The sequence below is a fragment of the Pelophylax lessonae genome, assembly GCF_965119305.1.
Source record: "Pelophylax lessonae genome assembly, chromosome: 3".
NCBI classification, from domain to species: domain Eukaryota; kingdom Metazoa; phylum Chordata; class Amphibia; order Anura; family Ranidae; genus Pelophylax; species Pelophylax lessonae.
This window is the reverse complement of record NC_138770.1, coordinates 229,419,407-229,438,686: the sequence shown is the minus strand read 5'-3', so window position 1 is coordinate 229,438,686 and position 19,280 is coordinate 229,419,407. Positions and strand designations below refer to the sequence as shown.

The following is a 19,280-nucleotide window of genomic DNA, read 5'->3' as shown; positions in this document are numbered from 1 at the left end:
AAGGTAGAGTAGAAAATAAACAGCTTTTCAAGCAGGAGACCTTGATGTAATCCTTATTACGAAATAAAAAAAATTAAGCTGATTAATGGAAAGGGACAACTCTCCCGCCTCATTGATAACAGCAACCACCTCTATCCAGTAGTTGTGGAATCAGTGACAGGTCAACAGCACATGAATAGGAGTACCTATTTCTGCAGCACATCTATGACACATATCTGTGGTTTGGGGTAGATAAGGGACGGTCTTTGTGGAGTGTAGTATACCCTATGTAAGAGTTTAAGCTGGATGAGTGTGTCTCTGGCCAAAATTGTATCAGGCATAAAAGTGTTGTAAAAATGTTGAATTATCCTTAGTCAAAGACAGAATATTTCTCTTCCACCTTTGACAAAGATAGGTCAATCTACAGTAGTTGCAATAACATATTCATCATAGCGTGTACTGTTCAGAGAGGAGAGTGGTTTATTAAGCCCATCAGTTATTTGAAAGCTTTCTAGGGTCAGAATTTAATAGTATTTAATAGTTTTAATAGTAATTAAGTTTTAATTTAATAGTATCTGAGCTGGAAATTGTGAACCTACCACTTGTCTTAGCTGTGAAAACAGAAAAAACATAGAATTGGGTAAAAGAAAAGTGTCCTTACATGTAGCAAAATCCAATGTTGCATGATGTGTTGTAAAGATTTAATTCTATATTAGGCCCAAAGTTGAGGTTCATTTGTTTTTACAAATGAGGAAGGTTGGAATGCTCCCAAAGAGTTGTGTACGGAGAAAAATAATTTTCAACTTTATAACCTGTGCTAGCCAGACCATGAGAGTGGTTTTCATGGGGTGGTAATGGCACGGTTACAATGAGGGCCTCAAAAGGGTAAATTGCTTAGATGAGTGAAGCTTCCAGTATTACTGTTAATTTGGTTCGGGGGCTAGGCAAATCACCAGTATATTATGACCAACACTTTATCCCAGTAGTATATTAGAAAGGTAGAGCAAAGCCACCAAGAGTAAGGGGTATTTGTAAAGCAGACTTAGCTAGCCTAGAAGTTTTTCCTGCCCAGATGAAGGAGGTGAGAGTGATTTCGATTTTGGTTTAAGAACAGGGGTTATGCATGTTATATTTAGGTATAGCATTAAAATACTTGTTGCCCATGCTATAAAATATTATAGAAATATATATTATAAAATATATAGCATTATCTAAAATGTGCCTTCTCTTTTCAGGTTGAGACTATCCCACTGGGAACCCAAACAGTATATTCTACAGTACCTGAAGATGCTGAACAAAAAGCAAAACACTTACTGGTAAAAGAGGTAAATATTATAGACTAAGGAGAACTAAATCTCAGTACATAGCGGTTAAAGTAAAAGGAGGAGTTACAGAAAGTCTGTGGCATGGTTTTCTGACTGGGGTAAAGCAAAGTATATTAACACTTGGTAATGTATGTTGGTGAAACTTGTTTGAATAGTTTGTTGGGCTGCTGTACTCGTCTATCAAATGACCTCCTCATTCACTTTTTGCCAAGCATTAAATTCCATTGATATGTTTTCTTAAACAGTAAACAGTCCTTAGATTTTTTATCAAAGAACTATAATGGAGTATCCAGTGGGCACATATTTTAAAGTGGTTGTAAACCCTTACCTATACCCAGTGAAGTGACTGGCCTCAGGTGATACACAGAGGTGAAACATATCTTCCTACATAAGTTGCCCTTGTTTATTTGCAGCCTTCTCCCCTGTACATTTATGTAAGTATTTTTCACAGACTCATAAAGCATGGGGCAAGGAGCTGCAGTTATACACTGTGCAAGAGCTCTTAGAGCTGTTTGGATGGGAGGGACAAATCCCCCCCCCCCCCCTCACACAACACACAGGAGCTGGATGTAAATTACAGGCTGTGTGCTGCAGCTTCCTCCCCTGTCACCTTTTTACATCTTTGTGTCCGGGAAAACTTGTCAGAAGGGACTCATGCTGATAACAGAGGAACTAGACAGAGAGACATGACACTTAGTGCTTTGGAGAGAGGCTATTAAACGCTATAGAAAAATGTGCTTTGTTAAGATTTAATGTCTGAAATGACTTTAATGTCACTAATTTAGTGGTCTTGTCATGTTAATTTTTATCTCGCTGACCTTATGTGCATCTCAGCACAACTTTTATTATAGGAAAATGGTTTGTTGACAATTACTTGTCTCTGAATGCACTGTATTACCATTCATTTCAACACAATAACCTATACAGTAGTTTATAAAAACTGAACACTTTTACTCTCTTAGTTTCCATACTATTTTGAAGTCTAGCTACATAGATTATATGTCCCATTTTTACCTGATAAGATAATTGTGGTTGGGTATAGGTAAATCTTGTTTAGTGTACTCTTGGGGTCATGGGGTATACATATGAACTGGCTCTATGTCTCTGATTTGTATATTGGCAAAAAATATATATAGCCATATTATGATTGTTTGCCATTGTGACATCATAATCTGAAGTTGAGACATTCCATGAGTAAATTCAATAAAGCTCGGGTGGCTTCTATATGATCATTGTGGGCCCCTGCATGTTAAGTGCAGATTTGTATGGTATAGTAGCTGGAACACAGATGCTCTGCAGCAGCCAGTCCTGATAATAGTTTGGCTCTATTGGGTGGCCATAGGATAAGGTTGGAACAGATATGAGTCTTTTAAAATACTGAAGCACCATCTTCTGTTGAGGGATAAGATGTTGCAGGGTAATGAAGTCCAGCAATGGCTAACCAATGGGCAGTACTGGGCAATGATCTGTCAAGTTATAACACTTTTTGTCAGTTGTATCCAATAGGTGAACTTAGGGTTCTAGTATAAATCCAAAGTGTGAGTGATCTGTAAAGTGCAATAGATCCCAAGTTAAAGATGAATGAGGTATAAACTCCACAGACGATGTGTATCAGTTGGTGATGTGGGAAAGGTTTCCTCTGTATGTAAACAATAGATGTCCCAGCTGATGTGAATGAGAGATGTCATGCCAGATATGAGCAAGAAAGCCACACAAGATGTAAGTAAGATATGTCCCTGAAGCAGTGTTGCCAGCTGTCAGTATTTTTACTGGCAACCAGTAAAAAAATGGGCACTTCTCTTCTGCGAGTAAATGCCAGTGACAGGAAAAGGTTGCCATTAAAAAATGTGTTTGTGATGCTCCAGGGCTGGCAGAGACCATTAAAGTGCTTGGTACAGTGTGTTCAGGCAGCGCCGGTGGGGGGCAGGTCTGGCGGAGGCAGTGCCCGAGCGTGTTGTTGTGTGATGTCATGGTGCAAGGGAGCCGAGCAGGGCAACCGGAGCCTCTTGTGCAGGTTTGTGGGACGGGAACAAGGCAAGCCAGGAGTGAGACTGTCAGTACTGTTTGGAATGGAGTGAACTAAAGGGACCACCTGCTGTGGAGAGAGACTGTCACTGTGACTCAGGAGGGGATGTGTTGTGTTTGTGAGGTGTCATCATCATCTGTGCTCATTGTGAGAGACACTGTCATGTGTGTGCCTACCCTTTCTAATTCCTTGCCCTCCTGAGTCCTGTCCCTGAGCTACTTAACCACTATATTGAAAATAAAATAAGAAATATTATTTTTTTGCCTTAACCATTTTGGATCCCTGCCACTTCGATCCTACATGTAAAAATCTATTTTATTATTCTTTTTTTGCTAGAAAATTACTTAAAAACCCCAAACATTATATATATATATATATATATATATATATATATATATATATATATATATATATTAACATAGACCCTAGAGAATAAAATGGCGATTGTTGCAATCTTTTATGTCACACGGTATTTGTGCAGCAGTTTTTCAAATGCAGTTTTTTTTTGAGAAAATACACTTTAATTAATCTAAAAAAAAAAAAAAACACATTAGCTACCCTAATTTTTATGTATAATGGGAAAGATGATGTTACGCTGAGTAAATAGATACATGTCACACTTTAAAATTGCGTCTGCCCGTGGAATGGTGGCAAACTACGTTGCTTAATATTCTCCATAGGCATCGCTTTAAACGCCTTTACAGGTTACCAGTTTAGTATTACACAGGAGTTTTGGTGTTAAATATATTGCTCTCTCTTGGTGTTAAATATATTGCGGTGATATCTCACATTTACATATGCATGCGGGATTAACTTATGTGTTCACATTTGCGCGTAAGCGTGGGGGATGGGGGAGCTTTAAATTTTTTATTTTTATTATCATTACTTTTTTATTCAAAATTATTATTTTTTTTTTTTTGGAGGGATTAAGTTTATTACTATCACAAGGGATGAACAACATCACTTGTGACAGAAATGGCTGTGAAAGGTCCCCCTTATGGAGAGTAGTCCAAAGGCAGACAATGATGGGACTTTAATTATATCTCAGGTGACCATCAAATATAAAAAATCCAGAGAGTATAAAATATAACAAATTTTATTAATAGTTAGTTAAAAAACTTCATAAAAACTTGTGATACAATGATTTATTACACTGTCCTCTTTATGGTGAGATCTGGGGTAGAGCCCAGAAGAGGCAGCGGCAGCGGGAGGGGGGTGGGGCCCCCTCCGCCACCGATCGATGTAGCCAATTTAGCCACTCAAATCACTTCTTCTACAAAGGGAATTGCGGTTTGAAAATGTTCATACTGGGATGATGCCTGTAGGTGCAGGCATCATCCCGGTGGAACTACTGCAACCCGAGGACATCCATGGGCAGCAAATAGTTATTATCTACCTTAAATCACATTGATGATGGCATATTGTTCTTGTTTGTGGACTAAATACTGAAATTTGCACTTTAAACTGTAATTTTGTAACTGTTGGAAATGCCAGTAAAAACTTGACTGTGCCAGTAAATTTTGAGTCTTGTCTGTAAATTCGAATCTGGTAGGTTGGCAACACTGTCCAGAAGTGATCTAGAGATGCCACAGTAGCTGTGACCGGTAGAGTGAGAGCAGCTGTGGCCAGGAAAGCTAGGCAATTGTGCAAAATAAGTTACATCGAATAAGAGCCCCAAATAAGTCAAAGGAAGCGTTAATTGTTTTTATTTGCATATCTAATAGACTCTGAAAATAAAGGTGGAGCTACAAGTCAAACTCAGTAAAAAGTGGCAACTGGGACACTTCTGGAAAATCTAGTGCCAAGTAGATGTTTTTTAACAAGTGGGCCATTTTTCTGAAAGTAGCTTCTAAGCACCTGGTGGGTAGATGCTGAAGAGAGTGTCCTAGAACGTTGGATGTATAGTGGAGAAAGGGAGAAGTGCTGGACTTCTTTATGTCTTGTGGTTTGTGATGAAAAGCTTATGTAGCTTGCTAGATGGCTCTTTTAGTCTTAAGACTTTAAGGTGGTCCTTGTTGAATCTGGAAAGAAATCAAAAGTTGAATGTGCCACTCCGTTGCTATAATTCTTGAATAGGCTTTATTTGTGTTCAACAAGATGTATGAATGTGTTTCAGGGACTTCAAGGATTAATCTTCATCAGAGCTGGCATAGTAGAAGATTAAAGTCTGACTGGGCTGGGGAATCATCGTAAGGCAAAGACACAGAAGCAACATTTATAAGGACTGTCTGCTGCCAAGTGTTGCTTTTGAAGTAAAAGGCACACTGGTGTCTTTGATTAAAGTACATAAATATTTAGAACAAGTAAAATGTCATGTTTTCATAATGTTGTGTGCCACACAGTGTAGATAGTAGGACGGAAAGTGTCTTTCTTTCTAAGGTCAACACAATAAGGTGGATTTACTAAAGGCAAATAGACTGTGCACTTTGTAAGTCTCATTTACCCCAAAGCTTAGTGTTGTGAAGCTCTGCTGAATTCCATCCAATTATGTGCAAGCAAAAATGCTGTTTTTTTTTTTTTCCTTTCACCTGATTGGGTATTCTTTACAAAGTGGTGATCACTAAGCTCTGGGGAAAATGGTTGCAGTTGTACTTGCAAAGCACACAGGCTATATGCCTTTAGTAAATCAACCTCAATGTTTTCAATTTCAGTGGGTGCGTTGTGCGTGAACCTATTATTTCTTAAGCCCGCAAGCACATTGACTGAGGCTTTGAAATGGTGCGACTTCATATGAAATCGCAGAATTTGAAAGCCACATGTCAGTATAACTTCGGGTGTGACTTGGAAGACATCTTCATGCACAGATGTCTATGCAAGTCACACCCAAAATCATGAAAAGTAGCGCAGGAATCACCTTTGTTAAATCAATGCAGCACCGCAAAGTCAGCAACGCACAAATTTTAAGCGATTGCCAGCAATAGGCTGCAACTTATCATGCGAATTGACCTGTCAAATTGCATGAAAAGTCGCTTCAATGTGATCAGTGGCTTAATATAATCCCTAATGATCAGACTAAATGTGGATAAACTTTAGATTTGCTAGGATGGCAGCACTCAGGGGAATGTTTCTGTTTGTGGTATAAAGCAGTCCTAAGAAAACATGTTTTAAAAATGCTGTAGGAAGTCATAAATAATGAGTAACTATTTATTTTCAGCATTTTTTAATCTTGACTTAAGGAAATAGGTTTATTTTTCTAAACTCCTGTTGTTCTATTCTACTGTTAGGGTTGTTTCCTTTGGCTGTGCTCCGGCTCTGTTCAATCCTTGATGCTACAGCTATAATGACTCTTACTTGGACAGTACTTTGCCATCCCTGGCCCAAATTTAACTTCAAGGCACACAGACTCCTAGCCTATCTCTGCATTGAATAAATCAACCAATCCGTATCTCTAAAATACAAAATAGCATCCATTAAAAATTTGAAGTGGTAGTAAACCGCAGCATTTAAAAAAAAAAAAAAAAAAAAAGACAATTGCATATTGTGCTAGTATGCATCTCGTACTAGCACATTATGAAATGCTTACCTCAGAACGAAGCCCTCCAGAGGGCTGACATCTTTCCCCAGTCTTTGTTTCGGGTTTGCGGGCTCCGGTACTGTGAGTGGCTGGAGCCACGATGATGTCACTCCCGCATATGCACCCAGGAGCCCTCGTTTACAGCACAGAGCTCTGAAGGTCCAACATGAAATGTCAGACCTTCGGAGCGCATGAGCTGGTGATGTCACCAGCTGCATCCAGAGATATTGATTTTACCAACAGGTACGCCTTATTTTAGGCTTACCTGTAGGTAAAAATCACAAAGTGGGCTGTACTACCGCTTTAACAATCAAATGTAATGTTTTCTATAAGTTCTTCTATTTACTTCCACAAACATACCTAAGATTAAATGAATTAGAAATGAAGTCCTTTAGAGAACTCCCATTTACTGTCTTTTTAAAAACTGTTATGCAGAATTGTATGTCTTTGAGTAAAGTTTGGGTTCATTACTGTCCTAAGTTTAAGTGATTGTAAAGTGTTCAGACCTTGGGACTCAGCTGATCACAGAGCAGGGTAAAGGGTCCATCACAGCAGGTCCTGTACCACGTGATCAGCTGTCAGCCAATGACAGATGATCATGGAAGTAAACAGAAGCCGGTTGGCTGTCAGCGTAAAGAAAAGAAGAAAGACATTAACCGGCTTCTGTTAGAGGGACATTGGTCCCCTTACTGCCCCCCAGTGCTGCTAATCAGCACCCTTCAGTGCTGCTAATCAGTGCCCACCAGTGCCATCTATCAGTGCCCAACAGTACTGCTAATCAGTGCCCACCAGTGCCACCTATCAGTGTCCATCAGTGTTGACAATCAGTGCCCATCAGTGTCACTTCTCAGTGCTGTCCATCAGTGCCCACCTGTGCTGCCCATCAGTGCCACATACCAATGCCCATCAGTGCCATCTATCAGTGCCACCCATCAGTGCCCATCAGTGCCACCCATCATTGCAGTCTTATCAGTGCCACCTCATCAGTGCCCATCAGTGAAGGAGAAAAACTACTTGTTCGCAAAACTTTATAACAAAATATGAAAATGTTTTTTTTTTTCAAAATTTTCGGTCTTTTTTTTGTTTGCTTAGGAAAAAAAATAAAAACCCAGTGGTGATTAAATACCACCAAAAGAAAGCTCTATTTGTGTGAAAAAATTGATAAAAATGTAATTTGGGTACACTGTTGCACAATCACACAATTGTCATTCAAAGTGTGAGATCACTGAAAGCTGAAAATTGGCCTGGGCAGGAAGGGGGTATAAGTGCCCAGTAAGCAAGTGGTTAATATAAGTACACTTTCCTATCCAGGGATCCAGCGCCGTCCTCACCTGAGCTGATTTTTCAATCAACTTTGGGTCCAGGCGCGGGCATCCTAACTAACGGCTGTGAAGCCGCTCTGCACTTTGTGATTAGTCCTGCAGTCTTCTGGGACCTGTGATGTTTCCCAGATGGCTGCAAGAGAAGGAAGGGGGGGGCAAACTGTTGCTCAGTTCCTCTGGTTTTGACAGGCCTTCTCCCCAACTCAAGAAAAGTGGCAATTGTTAAAGAGGAGGGGGGAAGATGCAAACAAGTGGAACTTCCCCTTTTGGGTGAAGTTCCGCTTTAAGGAATAAGAGCTGCATTCATTTGTGTGTTATACCTGCTTGAAAAATATCCCATATAGAAAGTATACAGAGCATACAGCAACAGTGCTATAAGTCCTGGCAGCCTTTTCTATTTCTTTTTAGTGATCTAGCCATAATAAAGTAAAATCAGGTTCTATGGGTTATGGAACACGGGTTCACACATATGCAATGTCAGACATTTGCACCACACTGCTATGCAAATCACATGTGATGTCTGTGCAATGCAAATTCAGCCGTATAGATTGTATGGCTGAATTTGCATCTCATGCGGACCAAAGTCGCACAGGACCCTTTTTTAGGTCTGCACCAGAATCAGATCGCATGGGTGTTCACACCCATGCGATCCGATTCCTGTCCGAACTGACAATCTGCACTGCGATATGCAAATTATTCTGGGGGTGTCGTTAACTGTGCGGGAACCCGCAGTGGATTTGCAGGGTTCCCGCATCGCACCAATGTGAACTGGCACTCAATGTCATCATGGCTCACATAGCTCTCATTGCTGTACTGAATATTCTGTAAATAGAACAGGAATAAATAGGTAAGACTAGACTAAGCAAAAAAGAGCTGCGGCTTGTTATTGTGGGCAAGCCATATAAATGTGTTTACATCAACAACATGAATATTGGCACACAGTTATATTGGATAGAAGCAATCTGCCTGAAATGTCCTCAATTTCGTTTAGCAGCAGATCACAAAATCAATAGTATTAAATTAAGCTGCATATTCAAGGCAGACAAAGATCTGATTCACCTGTTCTTGTGGAATGATGCTTTTTAAACCATTATCTAGTGTTGTTTGGCCATAACAATATTCGTGTTGTTACTTGGAATTGCATTAAAAATTATCTTGTTCTCTGTGCTGATGCTGTCAGCAGTGCTATGATTAGATTAGTGTTTCTGACATGGGACGAGCGATATGGTCTGTAATAAACTTAAAAAGAAAAACTTGCTATATGTGGAAACACACTGTCAGTATGTAATGTAGAAAAACGACCAAAATGCTCCCTTTCCCTCTGTTACTGATCATCAGAAGTCTATCCTTACAGAACCTGCATCATTCTGTAGGTGGGGTGCAGCACAATTTGGCTGCAACTATACGCACACTCCAAGTGTGATGAAAGAACTTGTACTGAAATGATTCAAAAATAATTCACAATAAGCCCATTGGGAGAACAACCTGGCTGGGAACACTCGCAGATCCAACAGCGTGTAGAGAGCTGGTTTTAGCAGAACTGACAGTGCCTCTTAGGAGGGGCAGAAAGCAGCCTGGCTGCCTCGTACCCAAGCAGGGAAATGTCAAGAGAAGTTGTGAGCCCTATGCTTTCTCTCTTTGTCAGGAACCTTTCTCTGTTGCTAGTTCTGTCCCTACCAGATGGGGTACCTGTCCTCACTCTATCCCCTTACAAAATGTGTGCCAAGCCTTGTGAGCCAGGACCTTTAACAGGCTCTGCCTGACCCAAGATGGCTGCAGAGTCACATAGAGTGGCGGCATCCAATTGAATAGCTTTCCCAGTGACCCAGGAAACCAAAGAGCAGTGGTTCTCAACTCCTGTCCTCAGGATTCACTAACAGGCCAGGTTTGCAAGATAACTGAAATACATCACAGGTGATATAATTTGCTGCTCAGTGATTGCAGTATTCTAGTCTGCATCTCCCCAAGGTAATACCTAAAATCTGGCCTTTTAGTGGGTCCTGAGGACCGGAATTGAGAACCACTGCCATAGAGGAACTAAGTTCCTCTTGACTTCCTCTCCACTGCAATGCCGCTAGGGACGAGGGCAACCTACAGGGGAGGAAATAGACTGCGCCTTCCTAAAAGTCAACTACTTAAAGAGGTTATAAACTCCCCATTTACACTTCAGCTCATTCTAATCTGTCTAAAGAAAGCAATAGATTGGTGCTTGTAAAAGATTACTTACTTGTATAATCTTCCTGTAATTCTTCCTGTAAAAGTTGATGACGTCATCGGCGCATGCCCAGTTTGTCATTCAATTCACGGCACGATATGTGTGCTATTTCATTAACATAACAATGCCTGCTCTAAAAAAACGGCACAGCTATGAAGCTTCCTGCTTCCTTATCTCACAGGGAGAGTGAACAAGAGAGGTCACACATGGGGAGGGAGAGTAAAACACGGCAGCATTACACAGAGAGTCTGCATTACACTGAGAGATTTCAGCCAAAGAATGCAGTCAGGGCGGAAATGACATCTGCAGGGGGAGCAGAAAGGAGGAGATGACATGGCGCAGCGGAGAGCAGGAAGAAGGAAAAAATGTAACTTAAAAAAAAAGGTATTTTAAGAAGGTTCTGATTTAAATATTTTATGTGTAATGTATTAATATTGTATGTCCTTTAACCACTTGCCGACCGCCGCACGACTATCTACGTCGGCGGTCAGCCCCTCACAGGCAAACTGACGTAGGGCTACGTCGCTTGCTTGTGAGGGTCTAGGGAGCGAGCGCGCGCCCCCGGAGGCGCGCTCCCGCTCCCGCGTGGTCACGGACCCCCCCGTGCGTGTGACCGGCGGACCCGATGTCCGCCGGCCACTCTGCGATCGGCGGGGGGGAGAGGGAGAAAGTCAGGCAGCTTGTGTAAACAAGCTGCCTGTCATTCTCCTCGGTGTAAAAACACTGATCACACGGATCTACTATGTAGATCCGTTGATCAGTGTCCTTACAGCTCAAGCCACAGCCAATCACAGTAGAAAGCACGCCCCTAGGGACACACACAGCCCCTCCCTCTCAAATAAAGTTAACCCCTTCACTACCAGTGTATTTTTACAGTAACAGTGCATATGTATAGCACTGATTACTGCAGTAATGTCACTGGTAACCCCAAAAGTGTCAAAAATCTCAGTCAAGGGTCCGATCTGTCCGCCGCAATGTCGCAGTACCGCAAAAAAAAACGCAGATCGCCGCCATTACGCGTTAAAAAAAAAAACAACAAAAATGACAAAAATCTTTCCCTTTGTTAGTAAACGCGATAACTTTTACGCAAACCAATCAAAATACGCTTTTTGCGATTTTTTTTACCAAACATAGGTAGCATAAAACAAATTGGCCGAAAATGTTAAAAAATTTTGATTTTTACATTTTTTTGGGGGGAATTTCATATAAAAAAAAGTGAAAAATATTGTTATTTTTGCAAAATGTACGCTCTTTTTTTGTTTATAGCGCATGATCAAAAAATCGCACAGGTGATCAAATACCACCAAAAGAAAGCTCTGTTTGTGGGAAAAAAAGGACGCCAAATTCGTTTAGGTACAGCGTTGCACGACCGCGCAATTGTCCGTTAAAGTCACGCAGTGCCGAATCGCAAAATACCCCCTGGTCAGGAAGGGGGTAAAATCTTCCGGGGCTTAAGTGGTTAAATACATTCTAAAATATTGATTTTTATAGCTGAGTTTACTTCCTCTTTAACAGAAATGCCAAGCAGCTCTAAGATCCTTAGTAAAAATCAGATCCTTAGTTTTTTATGTACCCATTGTATTTGTTTATCCAGAAGTGGGAGCGGGTACCTGGTTTTGGCAGGTATCTTCTCCCCTCTGAAAGGTGCCAAATGTGGCAGAGGAGGGGGGAGGAAGCAAACAAGCGGAGCTTCCACTTATGGGTGGAGCTCCGCTTTAAGTTTAATTTAGCTAAATAAGATCCAGGTTCAATAAGATAAAGGTGTTCATAGTCTTATGGTGAGTTTTCTTTATTGGAATGGAACTTTAGTCAGAAAGTTAAATCCTGCTAGATCACTTCAGGCTGGCTCCTTTTGCAAATGTAAATCATTTTGATAAAAATAAGTGTATATACTTTTTGATATCCAGTAATACATGGTCTCACCCTGCTCTGCACATGCTCAGTTGTATTTTTAGGCACTAGTGAGTTTGTAGAAGACGATCTTTCAACCTCACAAACTATGTAACTATAAAACTATTAGATGGGCACCTTAAAGACCACAACATACAGGGGTATACAATGTACGGTTAACAGCAAACACACACACACATCATAGGTTGAACTGGATGGACTGATGTCTTTTTTCAACCTCACAAACTATGTAACTATCTGCTGACAGCTTTAAATCTGAAATAAACCCTTCTATCCTTTATAGCCAAGGAAGCCGCTTCTGTTTGATCTGCAACTGCCATGGTGCTTCACATGGGATCAGTTATGACACCAGCTATTTGATTGTTTGACAGTTTGGTGGAGGACACAAGCATATGTGACAGTTAGCAATCCCAGCATTCCAGGAATGTAGCTATTTCTTAAAACTGTTAAATCAATGGGTTTAGTCCTGCTCAATGATTTACTGCTGTTCAGGGACTCTGGGCTTCAGCAAAATGGCAGCCTCCAGCAAGAAGAAACGGGAGCAATGCTGAAGGCAATTTACAACACACACACAAATTTTGGTAGCATAATTATTAATGAGAATTGTATGAGAATTGTATGTTCCTTGCTAAAGTACATTATATTTTTTCCAGTTGTTATGGGTAACGTTCCGCTTTAAGTATTCACAGCCATAATAGAAACTCCTGTCCCCTGCCAGCATGCTGCAGAGAAGAACTCTTGCTCCCTGTGTGGACACAGTGGTAGCCTTGCTGGGATCCAACTCACCCCCTGCGAAATAACACTATAACTTTGCAATCAGCTAAGCTCTAGCTCTGACTCAGCAGGGAACGTTTTGGACTTGTGCAGTGAGAATGCTGCTTCCTCACAGAGAGCGAGGGTTTTTATTTCTGCAGCATGCTGGCATTTGATAAACTGAAAGACTTAGCACACATTCTGGGGAATTCATAAAGAGAGTCTACAACCCTCTTTAGAAACTCCATCGTGTCTCCATATAACAAATGTTGGTGTGGATGGCGGATTTATGAACCTGTTTGAAACCGGTACATGAATTTTGGGCATGCAACATTTGCAGAGGCACCCTGAAGCTGGACTGTCCATCCAGACACTCTGCCCTCAGCTAAGCTCCCTTTCTTCAGCTGCAGTTGTCACAGAAACATTGCAGTGGCCAGGGAGTTTTGTAGTTGTGTGGACAGAGCCTGATGAGGATTTAGAGCAGGCATGTCCAACCTGCGGCCCGGGGGGCGCATGTGGCCCGAAACCGCAGGCAATGCGGCCCACTGCCCCCTGACAATTTATTTATTTTTTTGCTGGGGAGGAAGGAAAACGAGTCGGGGGCACGGCCACAGAGGCAGCCTCGGAGGGGATCATCCACTAGTTGTGTTAAATTAGTGCGGGGGGATCGCGGCAGCACGGGAAGGGTGCAGCAGTTTTCTATTACTTACAGTATATACCTTAACTATAGTTTATATTTTATATGCGGCCCAAGAAAATTTCTCCACACTCAATGTGGCCCAGAGAAGCCAAAAGGTTGGACACCCATGATTTAGAGTCATTAGTTCTCTATGAGGTTTATATCACTTTTTTCAGTCTTTGCAAGAGGTAAAATAAAACTACCACTATTTGGCAATGTTAGAAGAAGGAGCAAAAGGAGCTGCAAGTCTTGACACCTTAGAGGCGCTATGGTAGGAGAAACTTCAGCCAGCAGGAAGACTTATAGGAGGGTAGAGGAAATAAAGAGAGCAAAAATATAGGAAGGAATAAAATAGAATGGGGGGGGGGGAATGTAAGGGGGGTGGGGTAATGCAGATGTGGGGAAAGTCTGGCCAGGAGAGTACGAGTTCTGCAAGAGATCTATAAAGTTAGCAATTAGAAGTCCACTCTAGGTACTGTAAATTATGATAGCCCTTTCAAGGAGACCAAACTATGTTGAAGGCTTTTTGGGGTTTTGTGTACAGCAGCTGTTGTCTTCTCCTGTATCATTGTGCACAATATACATTGAAAACTAAATTCATCTTTTCCAGAAAAGAGCCTATGCAGTTGAGGGGCCACAGTGAACGTTAAAAAGTGGTGCAGCTTTGTAAAACTTTGATTAATGTTATTGTCATACATGTAAGCTATTTGTACCCCCCAGAAGTCTGGCTGAAAAACCTCCAGTTAGCAATCCCTATGTCCTGCTTCATTGCTAGAATGTGAAAAGCATTGAACATCGGGGTGAAAACCATTGGTTTTCATGTCATAGCAACAAGGTAGTATGTGCGGATTGCTAACTGGAAGTTTGCTTGCAGGGGGAATGAAATGGTCTACAGGTATGACAATAAAGGTATTGAAGATTTTGCAAAGCAGCACAGTTTAATACCTGCCGGGGGTCCATGACTGTATAGACCAGGGATCCTCAAACTATGGCCCTCCAGCTGTTGCGGAACTACACATCCCATGAGGCATTGTAAGACATTCACAGACATGACTAGGCATTATGGGAATTGTAGTTCCTGAGCAACTGGAGGGCCATAGTTTGAAGACCCCTGGTATAGACTATTTTCTAGGAAAGGTTAAAGCAACTTTTTACTTACGCAAATTAAACTGTCAGTTGCCTCCAGGCTTTTGTGATTATTTGTGTATAGCAAATTAGACACAGGCCTATTTAGAAGAGCTTCCCTGGGTTTTTTTTTTTTGGAAGGAGGAATGTTCAACACTAACCTTATGAGAATGTAAACCTGTATCCAGTACTTCTGAATTTTGGGGATTCCAGTCAGATGTGAAAAAGGGAACCTGATGTAGGACATTCTCTGAAGCTGTTCTGTGAGGTACCGGGTGCTAATTTAGCAATGCACACTTGGATAATTTACCATCAGAAAAGTGTATGATGATAATTTTGTTAGGATGTTTTCTGAACATTTGGCAGCAGTTATCCATATTTTATTCCAATCCAGGAGATCAAGGGTTTTGCCTAAATCAGATTCCAGTGTAACCATATAGGGAAGCCTATTAGGCCTGTGAGTGTAGTTATCTGAAGGCATGGACCCTCAAACAGCATGAGGAGCAGGGGGTATTCATGAGATCCTTTACAGGTGGAGACTTGTGTAATGTTTGAAAGGGAGATGTGCCATTTTTCCCACAGAGATTGTATGTATTTAATGCCATCAATTGTCAACAAATTGTAGAAACCTCTGGTCAAATTCACCAGCAAAAAGCCAGTCGGCTAGATTTACTCAAGGCAAATAGACTGTGCGCTCTGCATTTGCTCCAGAACTTAGTGAATGAGGTAAAGCTTCACTTTACAAAGAATCTCCCAACTCATGCAAGGATATTTTTTTAAAAAACACAGTTTAGCTTGCACATGATTGGATGATGGATATCAGCAGAGCTTCCCCTCATTTACTAAGCTCTGGAGGAACTGCACTTGTAAAGTGCACAGTGTATTTTCCTTAAGGAAATCAACCCCAGTGTCTGATATGCATCCCAAAAGCTTGATCAATGACGTGACAGAGCCCATGCTATGTTGGAACTATTTTGCAGTGAGGCAACAGAGTTTATCTACTATTTTGGGCAGGGAAAGGAAAGTCATTGAGTGACCATGCAATATTTGTTGGTTTGCGCATCGGCCACTAAAGCAAGGGTATTTTGAGTCTCTTTAAATTGCATTGTCTGGCTCTCAGTGCACAATTTATCTTAGCTTTGTATTAATAGCAATGTCTTAAAAAATGAACACAGCAGTGGTCAAATTATGTTTATCTGTCAAAAAACCTACATAGAGATGTTTATTAAGTAGTGAGCATATCACAGGTATACCAAAGCTGCTAATTTTATCTCATAGTATAGATTTTTGTTTATTTATTTATTTATTTATTTGTAATAATAATGTAATACAAACTAACACTTAACATACTTTCCATTTGAATAATGTATGGCTTTCAAACTATGAACTTGGACAAAGCACCATCCTTCAGTTTCCAAGAGATCAGGAAATGTGTTGAGGCATCAGTCCATAAAACATTTTAAATGATGGACATACATTTAGTCTGTACTCTGTAATGTCTGCTTGATTATTGGAGAAATACAGTACAGAAAGTATCTTCAACTTTATAAATATATGATAGTCATTTTTATTTTCCCTTTACTAAGAAGCCTGGTCCATTCTTGGGTTAAATTAGGAGAAGTGTCAAAGGTCCCAAATGCTTTGTATATTAGGAAGAATTTGTTTAGAAAAGAATAAGTCCCAGTCAGTTACTAAAAGCATAGTACGTACATTATATTGACAAGTGTATATATTTCTTTATATCCAGCTTTGGATAAAGCAGACTCACCAAGTTCTTTTTAAATTTGAATTGGGAAAGGGGGGGGGGGGTTAATTTACCGTGATGTAAACTTTATTTACTAAAATAATTTTCTCAGCAGTTAAAAAGTCATATGTACATGGGTATAGTTTTTCTTCTTTTAAAATTATCACTGAATTTGGCTATGGGTATTGATGCATGTTTCGATCTTTGTGCAAGCTAAGAATTTACTAAAAACCAGAAACAAGTGAGATTGCAAGCTGGTGAGCATATAAAAATGCAAAAATGTCATGTTTGAAAACGCATTTCAAAACTATTTTGAATACACCGTGAGGTTGACTTACTAAAGGCAAATATACTATGCACTGCAAGTGCAGTTGCTCCACAGCTTAGTAAATTAGATAAAGCTTCACTTTGCAAAGAATACCCAATCACATGCAAGGATAATAAAAAAAACTGTATTTTTGCTTGCACATGATTGGATGATGGAAATCAGCAGAGCTTCCCCTCCTTTACTAAGATCTAGAGCAAATGCACTTGCAGTGCTCCATATGATTGCCATTAGTAAATCAACCCCTATATTTAGAGAATAAGTGATGTCAGAATATTAGCAGTATTCTCAATGACATTATATTCAGTTTCTCCAAATTTTCATAACACTAGAAAGGGAAAAATCTTGAGATCTTAAGATTTAGAGACAATTACTTTTTCCTTGCACGTTGTCTTCTCAGCCTTCTCTGCTGAGCCGTAACATCCTTCTCTCCTGGATGCATGTTTCATCGATTCAGTTTGTTACATATCTTTTGAACCTAGCACATCACCTTTCTTCACTTAGTTGTAGTTTAAAGTTACCAGATATTCAATATGAAATCCAGGAACCACACACTGACCACACACAAAATCGATTCCCCCATTTGTAGCCACAAAATCACCAAAAACCAGTATGGCTGCCTAATGTGTAGGAAAGCCAGCTGGAGAGATGATTGCAGTTCATGTACTACTGACTCCAGCAGTGCCATCCTTTTTACGGATGCCATCTCTAACATGGCTGCCTTGTAGTGCAAGATAGTGGGGGCAAGATAGTGCCATTGCTAGGATTGTAAAAGCCCAGGGTACACTTAGGCACATTGAGGAAAGAAATGGTACCGGCAGTGAATTGTTGGTGTGACAAAGTTGTGCTAACAGTGGGAGGGGCTTAAAGGGGTATGGTTAAATAGAACATGGGCCTACTCTGCTCTGGGCCCGAGTAGTGTTTAGCACATATAGTGCAGGGGTCAAGAGTGCATAACCAACTTGACTGTTGAATAAACACACACGTAACACTTTGGCTACACATAATAATTTCCGAGTACAGAATATTTGCTAGCAACCTAATCTGACCTCTAAAAGAGCCAATGTTTCACCCAGCAGCCATAAGATCAAATGACAAACATTATATACTATACATAGTAGATACATATTCGCCAGCACACCAAGGATCTTGCAAAACCAGTCCAAAAAACTTTATTCCAGATAAGATCACATCAGAAAAATATCGTGCAACATTTCGGAGCCGCACAGGACCCCTTCGTGACATGCCTGACGCAGGGGTCCTGTGCGGCTCCGAATCGTTGCACTATATTTTTCTGATGTGATCCTATCTGGGATAAAGTTTTTTGAACTGCTTTTGCAAGATCCTTGGTGTGCTGGCGAATACGTATCTACTTGTAACTGATCCAGTTGCCAACTGGTGATCGCTTCAGCACCCAGTACACACAAGCCTACAAACCAGGAAGGTGTGCGATAGGAATATGAACTATATAATATATACTATACATACACGCCTTTTTCCTTGGAGTACACACCAAGCACACAATGCACCAAGAACCTACCATAACAAATAGTATACAATATAAGTGCAGTGATGATCATTGCATTGTATCCATCGAGAACACCAGTTTTGTGCATATTACTAGACACTCCACAGAAAACTAACATTTTTTTAATAGTTTTGGTATCATGACTGTACATAAACCAATTACAATATGTTTTTTTTTTAGGCCTGCAGATATTATAATTCTCACTGGCACGTTGTGAATTACAAATATGAACAATACTCAGGAGACATTCGACAGCTGCATCTGTAAGACTGTACTATATGCCTAAATTAATAATATGTTTATATTCAGCTTCTTCTAAAAATATGTGAGTTTTGGTTAAAGACTAGCTTCACCTGAAATTGATATTTGAGTTTGCATAGTTATAAATATATATATATTTTGCACTCACCAAAAAAATCTAAATTTCATATGTGATGGTGCTGCAACTCATAAAAGTCTAAATACTCAACTTTAAAACATTTGTAAAACAAATAAGTGTGCAACCTAAAAAAGTTATATACTAGTGCTAAATATTCAACAAATAATTGAGTCCATATATAAAAACCATCATAAGACAGATCCCAGTGAAGAAAAGTCTATTTAAAGTGCTCTTATGTAAGTGAAGAGTGATTCACAACGACATCAGTGCTTCATTCCCAGACAACTGCAAGCCTCTTACCAGAGAGACTGGATCCCAAATTATAGGGAACTAACTCGCATGTGTCAATGTAAGCCAGCTGGAGTTTTCCACTCCTAAAGCTTCCGTGAGAAACATTCCTTCCTGGTAAGGTGTCAGCTTCACTCAAGTGGGTTGTTTTTCTCAAATATCCCGGC

General features: G+C 40.4%; 1 protein-coding gene across 6 annotated transcripts in view; it reads left to right on the top strand.

Moving 5' to 3' along the window:
- DOCK10 (dedicator of cytokinesis 10) overlaps nucleotides 1-19,280 on the top strand; it is a 482,217-nt gene that overhangs the window by 216,469 nt on the left and 246,468 nt on the right. For all 6 annotated transcript variants that reach the window (XM_082248984.1, XM_082248983.1, XM_082248985.1 and 3 more), the window contains exons 3-4: nucleotides 1,215-1,304; nucleotides 18,627-18,709. In XM_082248984.1, coding sequence (XP_082105110.1) covers nucleotides 1,215-1,304; nucleotides 18,627-18,709 — 173 coding nt within the window. The remainder of the gene's footprint in view (nucleotides 1-1,214; nucleotides 1,305-18,626; nucleotides 18,710-19,280) is intronic.